Raw genomic sequence first — 13794 nt, 5'->3', positions numbered from 1 at the left:
GAGTATAAACAAATGGTAGAAAAACTTCTGACATCCATTTGTAACTTTTATAGTAGGAGTATTTATATAAAAAAATCTTCATTAAAAATATATTGCTACATTATGAAATTTATCATTAGCAAATAACATAATTATATCTGAGTGAAAATTTTTAAACTGACATTGAGTGGATAAATTATTTCTCACCAAAAATTACTGAATGTAGAAGAAAATAAAATGAAGAAATATACACAAATTAATCTTCAGAGTTTAGTGTCTGTACCTGTACCATGTTACAAGACAGAGCATTGAAAAAAAAATTATTTTATTTGTAAAGAAGGCCAAGGAAATATGTCTTCAGTGGCAGTTAACCACACATTATTGCTTTTATCAATACTGGCTCTCCATTAAGAACATGCATTTCTGGTTCATTTAGTCAAGAATAATTTTCTTATTTGACACAGAGGTATGACAAAATTAATTCTAATTTCTCATTAGATTTCCAAAAGACACCATAGTAAATTCAAATTATGGCTAAACTCCCCAAGTGTGGCTTATGGGGAAAATGGGGAAATGCATCTCCAAGTATATCAGATCTGCAGAAAACTGCTTCACTTTACAACTTGTTTATCCTTCCAAATTTCCCCTCTCTGCTACTTTCTACACTCATTTTTTTATTCAGTCTTTACTAATTTGTTTTATAAATAGCAGAATAATCAGCAGTAAAGTGACCAGAATACAGTATACTTTATTTCCATTTATTTTCATATAAATGTTTTGGCAGTCAGCCAAGTTCACTGTGTCCTTTGGAAATCTAACCATACAGAAGACCAGGTGTGACAGAATATACACTACTTAATATATACAAACTTGAGTCCTGAGAGCAAAACATAAAGGTTAAAAGACAGGGTAGCTTCTCATTAAGGCTGAAACAAATTCTCTAAACTTAAATGAGAGGGTTCTAAAAACCTAGACTAAATTATATCCCTCACTCATAGATAAATGAACCCAATCTCAAGGAGCTCACTTAGGAATGTTTTGTCCAATCATTCATGACCAATGGAGAGCAGGTGCTTGACATCACAATTGTTTTATATTTGAACTTCATCTGCTGCTTTAGGTTCATGGCATGCACCACTCAGATGTGTTCCTAATAATTCTCCAGCTGACAGCAGCGCAGTTATGGCAGGGGTCTGTGTGGTCAGCAGAGAAAGGGATGGAGAAAAGCTAGGCGTCATGGCTTCCGGCAGAGAACTTTGATGATAGAGAATGGGGGAGTGTGGGTATTTCCGAAGTCCCTGCCCCAGGGTTATGGCTGGCATTCTTGGTGGAACTGCTTTAATCCCGGGGTGGGCTACTGCTGTTATCAAAGGTGGTGGAAAAACAAAAGATTTCTTCTCCTTTGGAATGCCAGGCATATGTAAGTGCTCATCCTTTAGTTTTGCAATATCATTAAATACTGATGCAAGAGGTTGGAACTTGGGTTCCCAACTGAGGAGATAATCCCAGTGATAGTTGCCTCTTACATCATGATCAGAGTTTATCTGGGTTGAAAGAGCTGCACATCCTGCTTCCTGATCCCCTGAAATAAAGACAGCCTCTTTTCTGACATCAGCTAGGATGCCCACTTTTACCTCTCTCTTCTTTAGAGGCTGGAGTAAGACATTATTTTGAACATAAGTAATGCCACAGCCCTCTCCTTGATCTCCTTCCTCAAATGTATGGCTGGTTTCTGCTGTTTCAGCAGTGACCGCCACATCGGTTTCCCCAGACAAACAAGAGAGCTGGTCTGATTCCCTTGGAATGCCGGAGTCTGGCACCCTGGACTCCCCATCACTGAGAGCTGAGTCAGAGTCCTTTCTGTAAGGGTGCTCATTTATCCTCTGGATTTCCTTATCTTCTGCAGTTTCTCCTTCCACAGAATAGTGACCACTGGAGTTTGAGTGCCTGTACAGATGTGCAATGTCTTTCTCCATAATTTTTGTTAAACTCAACCATTCAGGCATGGAGTCCACGGGCACTACCTCATTATCACTCTCATTAGTTTTTTGGAAGGGCTTCAGTGTGCTGGCATCCCTGGTTGGTCTCACACTGATATCTAAGGATGATGAGGTTTTCTTTTCTTCATAATTGTTTATTGCATCTTTTTGTTTATGTCTTAAAATCAGTACAATTAGAATGAAGACAAGTAACAAAAACACTAAAAAGGAGACAGTGAGACTGATCAAAAAGCTGCTAGCTGATTCTGTGGAGTGTTTTCCTTCTGAGGAAAAAGACACATTCACAAAAACAGTACAAGATGTAAACTTGGAGTCCGGTTTGGGGCTACGAGCAATTATTTTCATTTCTATGGTGTCTTCTTTGCTGACTTGACTTTTTATTAGGGGAAGGGCTCTCCTTAAGTAAAGATTTCCATTAGTTTTATTTACTGAAAAGAAGGGAGATGGAGTTTCGAGGGAGTAAAGAATAACTCCATCAATACCAGCATCTGCATCTGATGCTTCCACTCTGCCAATCAACTGTCTTACATTACTCATTTCTGGGAGGCTGAAAAAATATTGATCCTGAGTGAAAATGGGTTCAAACTCATCTACCCCTTCAATATCCACCCAAACCATTAAGGAGGCTGTTGAGTCACCCTTGTCTTTGGCCTGAACTATGAGGCAGTATTTTTTGTCATGTTCATAGTCAAGGACTTGCTGAGCACGAATATCCCCTGATAAGGGGTCAATGAGGAAGAGGTCATGATCATGTGGCATCTCATGAAGGAGAGAACAGGGTGAAATTATAGAATAGGTCAAGTCTCCATAAGGACCTGTGTCAAAATCCAAAGCATTTACAGAACATATGCTGGAGAAAACAGGAAGATTTTCAGGAACAGCACAGTTCAAGTTTGGGAACATAAACTGAGGTGCATGGTCATTATCATCCAGGACATTGACAAACACAACTGCAAAAGAAAAATGCTTCTTTTCTTCATCTGAAGCTTGGACAGTTAAAGTAAATTTTATCGTTTCTTCATAATCCAAAGGTTTAATCAAATAAAGAACTCCAGTTTTTTCTTCTAAGTGAAAATGCCCCTTCTCATTTCCAGAGATTAGGTTGTAGATGATTTCTGCATGTGAAGCCACATCACAGTCACTTGCTGAGACCACAGTGATGGGACTCCCTCGAGGGGTACCTTCCTTGATGTGGGCATGATATTCCAGACTGCTGAATGCAGGTGGGTTATCATCCACATCGAGTACTGCTATTGACACAGTGGCCGAGGAACTCAGTGGAGGGCAGCCATGGTCAGATGCCAGAAGGACAAGCTTATGACGGGCGGTTACTTCTCTGTCCAGATTCTGAATCAACACCAGGTAACCAACTTGCTTGTAAGTATATTCTGAATGAATGAAACTAGTTTCCACATGGAAATTGTTCTGTGAATTACCACTGATGATGGAATATTCAACATGAGTGTTTTCATGGGTCCAGTCATGGTCAACAGTTGAAAAGGTGACAAGTGTGCTTCCAATTGGAGTGTCTTCACTCAAGCTAAGATTATAATATTCTATTGCAAACTCAGGGGCATAATTGTTCCCATCTTGTATTTCTATCTCCACTAAGGTAACAGCCTTCAGGTCAGGAATTCCACCATCACTGGCTTCAACAAGAAATCGAATTGTTGATTTTCTATCCAGAAGTAAGACAGGATTGATAGTATATACTGTGCCTGAAAAACAAGACATAGGCTTTCAATGTTGTGAAGTAAAATATTCATGATCATCTTAGTCAGCAAATATTTACTAATATGTAAAGATATCTGTTAGTTACAACCAAAGGTAACTCCAAATAGAAAATTTAGATTATTATATTTATACATTTGTAACACAAGATTCAGAAATAATATTCATGACATTCACTCTATTAAATGTGTGTGCTGCTTGAAGATGACTTTGCCACAATTTTTTAAAATTTTTATTTTTGTATAGTAAATTGTTCCATTATTACTTTTTAAAGAAAATGTATTCTTATTTGAATAATTTATACCCCATTCTACTACACAGAGACACATGTATAGAGACATTCTGGCATAAAGATATTTATTCTGGAAATGCTGGATAACACTCATGTTAGTCAAATGAAAGTAGTAAATATGATAATGCAGACTTACAACTATTGCTTAATTCTAGAGATGCTTTTCCTAAAGTTCTTGTTTAATTCAGCAAGTGGATTTTTCCCCTATTGATGAAATATATGTAATATGTTTTATCATCTTAAATATAGAAATATATAATTTTTCTAAGTATGTATGTAATGATATTTTTCTAAGGAAAATATGTTTTAAGTATGGTCACAAAGAAAGAATACAAAATGGTATCTTTTAAATACCACATTTCAGTTTGGGTCCCACCATGAACTCAGTTGACCTGATAATATTCAAGATTTTAAAAACATTCTAATCAATGTAAAGTTTGTTGATAATGTATATCAAGAAAAGTGTTGCCAGGATTGAGTGCTCAGAGGGACTACTCACACTGCAATTTGCTGTGGCAGAGAGAGAGAGACAGAGAGAGAGAGGAAAGCCAAATTCTTGACATGTTCGAGTCCACACAGTAATCATTCATCTATAGACTGTGTGGCAACATTACCTACTTCTCCCCGTTACCATACTCTGAGGGCCTCATACTGGTATTTTGTGACTAAATTCTCCCTTCAGGTAATCCTGAGGTTAACTTTTTAAAATTGATAATATAATTGACATATAACATTATATTAGTTTCAGGTGTACAACATAAGGATTCGATATTTGTGTAACTGTAAAGTGATCAGCAGAGTAAACTTAATCAACATCGATCATCCAGAGTTTGACTTATAAGTCAGCTCTCATTTGTGAAACAATGCAGTGGTGGGTGGAGATGGGGAACACACAGTGTAACGTGCCCCAGCCTTGTTCTTTTCTAGCATGTGCTCTGCTAGGGACAGCACTTTGCTAATTATTCATCTTTATCAAATTTAGCTTTTAATGTCTACTTGCTGTTAAATTTTCTCTATACAATGCTTAACTTTTCTAACCTGAAATCACTTGCCTGAATGCATTTCACAACCACAAATGTCTTGATCTCTGATAACAAAACGAAGAGCCTTGAGAGGCATCAAAGAAACAAGAACATCCTCAATGGTTTTCACTTAGTAGAGATGCTCAAATATTTTTTTTTCTTTTTTTGGTCCTTGTTGAATATGTGATGCTGTTTCTGAACTTCTTGTACTTGGCTTGGAAAAAAAGCTTCTAAACTCTGGTAACATGAAGTCTTCAGCTCTAAATGAACCCCTTTGACTTCATTTTGATTCTTCTTGAGGCCTGGGCTAATTACTTCAACTGTGCTTGGTCAGCTGGATGAGCTAGTATTTACTATACTGAGGTCTCTGAACTTCCGTGCATTTGCCAGCATTTAATCAGTTCCTTTCGCTTTCCAGCCATTGAGATATTGGAGAAGAGAAATAGCACCAGGATCTGCTACCACAGCATTTGACGTGAAGAGAAATAAGAAGGTGGTGTCTTTGATACCAGCGTGTGGGGATGGACGTGGGGGCTATTTTAGGCACATTTGGAAAGGATTATTTCAGGTTTCCACTCTGTAACTCAAACCTATGAATGCTAAAGCCACTATAAATAACTCACCATTTGTAGGATCAATTGAAAATGCCTTAGAAGAAGAAAGGATCCTGTAAGAAATGTTCTCGTTGCTTTCCACATCTGTGGCCACCACGGTGAGCACTGCGTGCCCCACAGGCACCGATTCGGAAATGGTGACCTGAGGGAAAAAGAGGGAGATGGGCACTGTGATTAAAGGTTGTAGCTATTTTTATGAACGGGGTCAGGACCTGAGGCCCTTTTATTCATTTTGCTTATAGAAAAGACAGAGAATCTGACTTTTTTAGGCAGATTAATCTATAGAGTGGACATATTAAGAAGATTGTATTAGTAGTTCCAGAATTCAGAAAGACAAACTTTTAAAATTTTTCATTCAGTTTTGATTTTTATTATGAAAAATTTTCCTTCTAAAACTTATTTCTGTGTGGTAGAGGACAACTAATGCATTTACTAATGTATTATTATACTGCACATTTTATAATTATGAGCATTGTATTATTTAACAAGCCTTCACAGAAGATCATTACTTAGGTTAGCTTCTCTCCTGTGTTTACAGGTAAACCTTGCATTTGTTAGTTTCTCTCCTGAGTTTATAGGTAAACCTTGCATTTGTTACATTCAAGAGTCCTGGAGCCCATATCCAAGTACTTAGGTGAATGCTATCGTTGTCCTTACTTCTATAAACATATACTATACTCTAAAATCTACAGTTTACACTGTACAGTTTTATTCATGATTTTTTTCTGCAAAGTGTTAATAAATATATTCAAAAATATATGCCTAGGAAAGAAAAGGTTTTCTCAAATTAACTGCAGATAATCCAAACTACCATATTGTCTTATTTGTGGCTTTGCAAATATTAGGCAAGTTCCAATTATTATGAGCAACTGGATCCCAATCCCTAAAAACTAGAAAAATGGTGACATACTTTCATATGATGATTTGTGATACATACCTAAGAAACTGAATTGAATGTGATATTCAATTTCATATGTACTTCTATCCTCCATAATATTAAATATAAAACTCTCAGCAACAACTTAGGCAGTAAAAACAGTGAATACTCTCTGTTTGTCTAAATTATTGTCAACATTATTCCCGATTCTTTCAAGTTTTAGCTACAGTTTCAACATCTCTTTAAGTTCTCTACCTGGTAAGAATCTTGAGAAAATACTGGTGGGTTATCATTGACGTCCAGCACATGGACGATGAGTGTCCCCTCTGTGTGGTGCACCAAATCTGAAATTTGGATATGCAGCTCATATTCAGTAGCTTCTTCAAAGTCCAGTGTTTTCACTAGCACCACTACCCCAGTGTTCCGATCAATAGCGAACTTAGTTCCAGGATTACTCTCTTTGACGAAACTGAAGATGAAAGCTGGATTCAAATCCACATCATGAACTGATATCTGAGTCACAATTACACCAGGCAAAGAATCTGAAATAGTCATGAGCACTGTCAGTCTCCATTAAAAGTCATCCTTTGAAATATTTTTCTTTAACAGTTAAATCCAAGCATTTTGATATTAAGTCCAACATGATTTGCTATTTATTGGCATGATTTCTTATACAAGGCTCGTTATGAACTGAACAAAAACTCTGAAGAATTTATGAGCCTAATAAAAGTGAAAATTTACCACTGAATATGGAATTGAGGAAGTAGGGTATATTCAATTTTTATATTACACTTTTCATCATATGTTTATAACACAATTCCAGCACCAAGAAACATTCTAAGCCACTTATTTGTACTATATAGTTTCTATATCAAAACCATATATTAATGGGGATGTGGGTGGGAAGAAGGTTATTACTCAAAACATTAATACAAAACATAAATTTCTGAAAAGTAGGCAAGATTTAAATGAAAATATTTGGATAATGAAGTTAGAAATAGATACTTAGTTCCTTGTATTCGTTTTTATAAAATGATTTCTTTTGAGTGGCACACACTGCTTCCTTCTCTTAAAATCTGACTCTCAAAATTATCAAGACTATAGAAAGTATACTTCATACTACTGATGAAAAGAGATATCTAATATTATTCACCAAAAAATCAAAAATAGATGACATGGTAAATGTCTCACATGTCATATATGTTCTCTAGCTTAAACTACCAAGACAGGGACTTTGTTTTGGAGCTGACAGGTATGGTGCAGATGGAAAGAAGATGCCAAGGCATTCAGAAGAGCTCCACTGTGTGGGAGACTCATAATTTTCATGTTTCAAATTTGAACATTCTTGACATGCAACAACCACACTTGACCCCTTTTGGTATGTTTTGATTTATACAGCTTGTTCTTGTGATATATTTATCCTGGGCACATTGCTGCATTTTGATTCCAGTGCATGTACTCTTACCTTCAGTAAAAGCTGGGGAAAATATATCCAATCAGTGAGAGGCAAAACTAGACAATTTTTTATTGGTAGAGTATTTTAGATTTAAAAAAAATATTTGTAGGTATCCTTATATATAAAAATTTCTGGAATATAGCCCTCTGCGAGCAGTGATGTTTATAATTTGTTTGGAAAGTGAACATAACAAAATGTTAGGCACATTTTAGGAAGAAGTTGGATATTAAGAGTGAAAGGAGAGAGGATAGTGAAGGGCCACTATCTGCAACTTCAACTATAAAATGTTGGGTTGGGTTTTACCAGTACAGCCATTGACCACAAACAACTTTGAGATCACAGACTATGGAGTCTTCATATAACCCAGAGACCCAAACAATTAAGGCTAATCAGAATACAATGTAAAACTTTGTATTTTCAACCTCTACCATTAATGTGGTAAAATTTTTCTGCAAATGTTGAAGTTTAGTTTACACTAGAGGAAAATGATAACTCTGTGTGAAGAACATCCAACTCCCTTCACTTATTACTTGTCATTAGTGTACTGCAAATAAAACTGAGCAGAAACCTATGGGGCTTTCCTGGGACAGATTCCCCACCATGCCCTCCCCCTTTCTTTTGTCTGTAGAAAAACTTTAGTCAAAGAATATATTTAGGGAATTCTCTGGTTGTCCAGTGGTTAGGACTCCATGCTTTCACTGCTGAGGGCCTGGGTTCAATTCCTGGTAGGGAAACTAAGATCCTGCAAGCCATGTGGCATGACCAAAAAATGAAAAAAATAAAAGAATAAATTTAATCAGAAGTGTGAGGAAATAAAGAAACAAAAGAAAAGTAGTCAAACAGGACAAAATCATAATAGTTTAGTCATTAAGCATGGTCAAGGACCTTTAGCTCCTCCTCAAGGGCTATAGATAATATTCTGGGCCATATTCTTTGAGCTGTTTTGTAGATACTGAAACCTCTACCAGATCAAGAAGTTAACTATATGATGGCCAGGCTGTAGCCATGACATAAGCTGCCACAATTCTGAGAATCAGCCTTAAAGAAATGGGAACAGAGACTTCCGGGTAAGATGGAGGAAGAGTAAGACGCAGAGGTCACCTTCCTCCCCACGGATACACCAGAAATACAGCTACACGTGGAACAACTCCTACAGAACACCTACTGAACGCTGGCATAAGACCCCAGACCTCCCAAAAGGCAAGAAACTCCCCACATACCTGGGTAGGGCAAAGCAGAGAGATCCCCACACAGAGGATTGGTGCCGAGCAGCACTCACCAGCCCGAGAGGCTTGTCTGCTCACCCGCCGGGGCGTGCAGCGCTGGAAACTGAGGCTCGGGCTTCGGTCAGAGAGCAGGGAGAGGACTGGGGCTGGCAGCGAGAACTCATCCTGAAGGGGACTAATGTGCCACAGCTAGCCGGGAGGGAGTCCGGGAAAACTCTGGAGCTGCCGAAGAGGCAAGAGACTTTTTCTTCCCTCTTGGTTTCCTGGTGCGCGAGGAGAGGGGATTAAGAGCGCTGCTTAAAGGGGCTCCACAGACGGGCGCGAGTCGCGACTGAAAGTGCGGAGCCCAGTGACGGGTGTGGGATGCTGGGGCTGCTGCTGCCGCCGCCAGGAAGCCTGTGTGCGAGCGCAGGTCGCTGCCCGCACCGCCCTTCCGGGAGCCTGTGCAGCCCGCCACTGCCGGGGTACCGGGATCCAGGGGCGGCTTCCCTGGGAGAACGCACGGCACGCCTCAGGCTGGTGCAACGTCACGCCGACCTCTGCAGCTGCAGGCTCGCCCCGCACTCCATGCCCCTCCCTCCCGCCCGGCCTGAGTGACCAAGAGTCCCCGAAGCGGCTGCTCCTTTAACCCTGTCCTGTCTGAGCGAAGAACAGACGCCCTCTGGCGACCTACATGCAGAGGCGGGGCCAAATCCAAAGCTGAGACCCAGGAGCTGTGAGAACAAAGAAGAGAAAGGGAAACCTCTCCCAGCAGCCTCAGAAGCAGCGGATTAAAGCTCCACAATCAACTTGATGTACCCTGCATCTGTGGAATACATGAATAGACAACAAATCATCCCAAATTGAGGAGCCCGGAGTCAGTGCTGTGCCTCTGAGGTGGGAGAGCCAACTTCGGGACATTGGTCCACAAGAGACCTCCCAGCTCCACATAATATCAAACGGCAAAAATCTTCCAGAGATCTCCATCTCAACACCAGCACCCAGCTTCACCCAACGACCAGCAAGCTACAGTGCTGGACACCCTATGCCAAACAACTAGCAAGACAGGAACACAACGCCACCTATTAGCAGAGAGCTGGCCTAAAATCATAAAAAGTCCGCAGACACCCCAAAACACACCACCAGACGTGGACCTGCCCACCAGAAAGACAAGATCCAGCCTCATCCACCAGAACACAGGCACTAGTCCCCTCCACCAAGAAGCCTACACAACCCACTAAACCAACCTTAGCCACTGGGGACAGACACCAAAAACAACGGGAACTACGAACCGGCAGCCTGCAAAAAGGAGACCCCAAACACAGTAACATAAGCAAAATGAGAAGACAGAAAAACACACAGCAGGAGAAGGAGCAAGATAAAAACCCACCAGATCTAACAAATGAAGAGGTAATAGGCAGTCTACCTGAAAAAGAATTCAGAATAATGATGGTAAAGATGATCCAAGATTCTATTTCCAAGATCCAAAATCTTGGAAACAGAATAGACAAAATGCAAGAAACAGTTAACAAGGACCTAGAAGAACTAAAGATGAATCAAGCATCGATTAAAAACACAATACATGAAATAAAAAATACTCTAGATGGGATCAATAGCAGAATAACTGAGACAGAAGAACGGATAAGTGAGGTGGAAGATAAAATAGTGGAAATAACTGCTGCAGAGCAAAATAAAGAAAAAAGAATGAAAAGAACAGAGGACAGTCTCAGAGACCTCTGGGACAACATTAAACGCACCAACATTCGAATTATAGGGGTTCCAGAAGAAGAAGAGACAAAGAAAGGGACTGAGAAAATATTTGAAGAGATTATAGTTGAAAACTTCCCTAATATGGGAAAGGAAATAGTTCATCAAGTCCAGGAGGCACAGAGAGTCCCATACAGAATAAATCCAAGGAGAAATACGCCAAGACACATATTAATCAAACTGTCAAAAATTAAACACAAAGAAATCATATTAAAAGCAGCAAGGCAAAAACAACAAATAACACACAAGGGAATCCCCATCAGGATAACAGCTGATCTCTCAGCAGAAACTCTACAAGCCAGAAGGGAGTGGCAGGACATAATTAAAGTGATGAAGGAGAAAAACCTGCAACCAAGATTACTCTACCCAGCAAGGATCTCATTCAGATTTGATGGAGAAATTAAAACCTTTACAGACAAGCAAAAGCTGAGAGAGTTCAGCACCACCAAACCAGCTTTACAACAAATGCTAAAGGAACTTCTCTAGGCAAGAAACACAACAGAAGTAAAAGACCTACAATAATGAACCCAAAACAATTAAGAAAATGGGAATAGGAACATACATATCAATAATTACCTTAAATGTAAATGGACTAAATGCTCCCACCAAAAGATACAGATTGGCTGAATGGATACAAAAAAAAGACCCATATATATGCTGTCTACAAGAGACCCACTTCAGACCTAGAGACACATACAGACTGAAAGTAAGGGGATGGAAGAAGATATTCCATGCAAATGGAAATCAAAAGAAAGCTGGAGTAGCAATTCTCATATCAGACAAAATAGACTTTAAAATAAAGACTACTAGAAGAGACAAAGAAGGACACTACCTAATGATCAAGGGATCGATCCAAGAAGAAGATATAACAATTGTAAATATTTATGCACCCAACATAGGAGCACCTCAATACATAAGGCAAATACTAACAGCCATAAAAGGAGAAATCGACAGTAACACAATCATAGTAGGGGACTTTAACACCCCACTTTCACCAATGGACAGATCATCCAAAATGAAAATAAATAAGGAAACACAAGCTTTAAAAGATACATTAAACAAGATGGACTTAATTGATATTTATAGGACATTCCATCCAAAAACAACAGAATACACATTTTTCTCAAGTGCTCATGGAACATTCTCCAGGATAGATCATATCTTGGGTCACAAATCAAGCCTTGGTAAATTTAAGAAAATTGAAATTGTATCAAGTATCTTTTCCGACCACAATGCTATGAGACTAGATATCAATTACAGGAAAAGAGCTGTAAAAAATACAAACACATGGAGGCTAAATAATACACTACTTAATAACGAAGTGATCACTGAAGAAATCAAAGAGGAAATTAAAAAATACCTAGAAACAAATGACAATGGAGACACGACGACCCAAAACCTGTGGGATGCAGCAAAAGCAGTTCTAAGAGGGAAGTTTATAGCAATACAATCCCACCTTAAGAAACAGGAAACATCTCGAATAAACAACCTAACCTTGCACCTAAAGCAATTAGAGAAAGAAGAACAAAAACATCCCAAAGTTAGCAGAAGGAAAGAAATCATAAAAATCAGATCAGAAATAAATGAAAAAGAAATGAAGGAAACGATAGCAAAGATCAATAAAACTAAAAGCTGGTTCTTTGAGAAGATAAACAAAATTGATAAACCATTAGCCAGACTCATCAAGAAAAGAAGGGAGAAGACTCAAATCAATAGAATTAGAAATGAAAAAGGAGAAGTAACAACTGACACTGCAGAAATACAAAAGATCATGAGAGATTACTATAAGCAACTCTATGCCAAAAAAATGGACAACCTGGAAGAAATTGACAAATTCTTAGAAATGCACAACCTGCCGAGACTGAATCAGGAAGAAATAGAAAATATGAACAGACCAATCACAAGCACTGAAATTGAAACTGTGATAAAAAATCTTCCAACAAACAAAAGCCCAGGACCAGATGGCTTCACAGGCGAATTCTATCAAGCATTTAGAGAAGAGCTAACACCTATCCTTCTCAAACTCTTCCAAAATATAGCAGAGGGAGGAACACTCCCAAACTCATTCTACGAGGCCACCATCACCTTGATACCAAAACCAGACAAGGATGTCACAAAGAAAGAAAACTACAGGCCAATATCACTGATGAACATAGATGCAAAAATCCTCAACAAAATACTAGCAAACAGAATCCAACAGCACATTAAAAGGATCATACACCATGATCAAGTGGGGTTTATTCCAGGAATGCAAGGATTCTTCAATATACGCAAATCAATCAACGTGATACACCATATTAACAAATTGAAGGAGAAAAACCATATGATCATCTCAATAGATGCAGAGAAAGCTTTCGACAAAATTCAACACCCATTTATGATAAAAACCCTGCAGAAAGTAGGCATAGAGGGAACTTTCCTCAACATCATAAAGGCCATATATGACAAACCCACAGCCAGCATCGTCCTCAATGGTGAAAAACTGAAACCATTTCCACTAAGATCAGGAACAAGACAAGGTTGCCCACTCTCACCACTCTTATTCAACCTAGTTTTGGAAGTTTTAGCCACAGCAATCAGAGAAGAAAAGGAAATAAAAGGAATCCAAATCGGAAAAGAAGAAGTAAAGCTGTCACTGTTTGCAGATGACATGATACTATACATAGAGAATCCTAAAGATGCTACCAGAAAACTACTAGAGCTAATCAATGAATTTGGTAAAGTTGCAGGATACAAAATTAATGCACAGAAATCACTGGCATTCCTACATACTAATGATGAAAAACCTGAAAGTGAAATCAAGGAAACACTCCCATTTACCATTGCAACAAAAAGAATAAAATATCTAGGA

General features: G+C 38.6%; 1 protein-coding gene across 1 annotated transcript in view; it reads right to left on the bottom strand.

Moving 5' to 3' along the window:
• Window positions 1–1070: 1070 nt before the first annotated feature.
• Window positions 1071–13794, bottom strand: part of DCHS2 (dachsous cadherin-related 2) — a gene marked incomplete at both ends in the record, with an annotated part of 301321 nt that continues 288597 nt past the window's right edge. Inside the window, 3 exons of the mRNA XM_082633895.1 lie at window positions 1071–3697; window positions 5648–5780; window positions 6771–7057. Coding sequence (XP_082490021.1) covers window positions 1071–3697; window positions 5648–5780; window positions 6771–7057 — 3047 coding nt within the window. The remainder of the gene's footprint in view (window positions 3698–5647; window positions 5781–6770; window positions 7058–13794) is intronic.

Source organism: Mesoplodon mirus (genome assembly GCF_964341445.2).
Source record: "Mesoplodon mirus genome assembly, chromosome: 2".
NCBI lineage: Eukaryota > Metazoa > Chordata > Mammalia > Artiodactyla > Ziphiidae > Mesoplodon > Mesoplodon mirus.
Note: the sequence above shows the minus strand (reverse complement) of the source record. Positions and strands in the feature narration are given on the sequence as shown.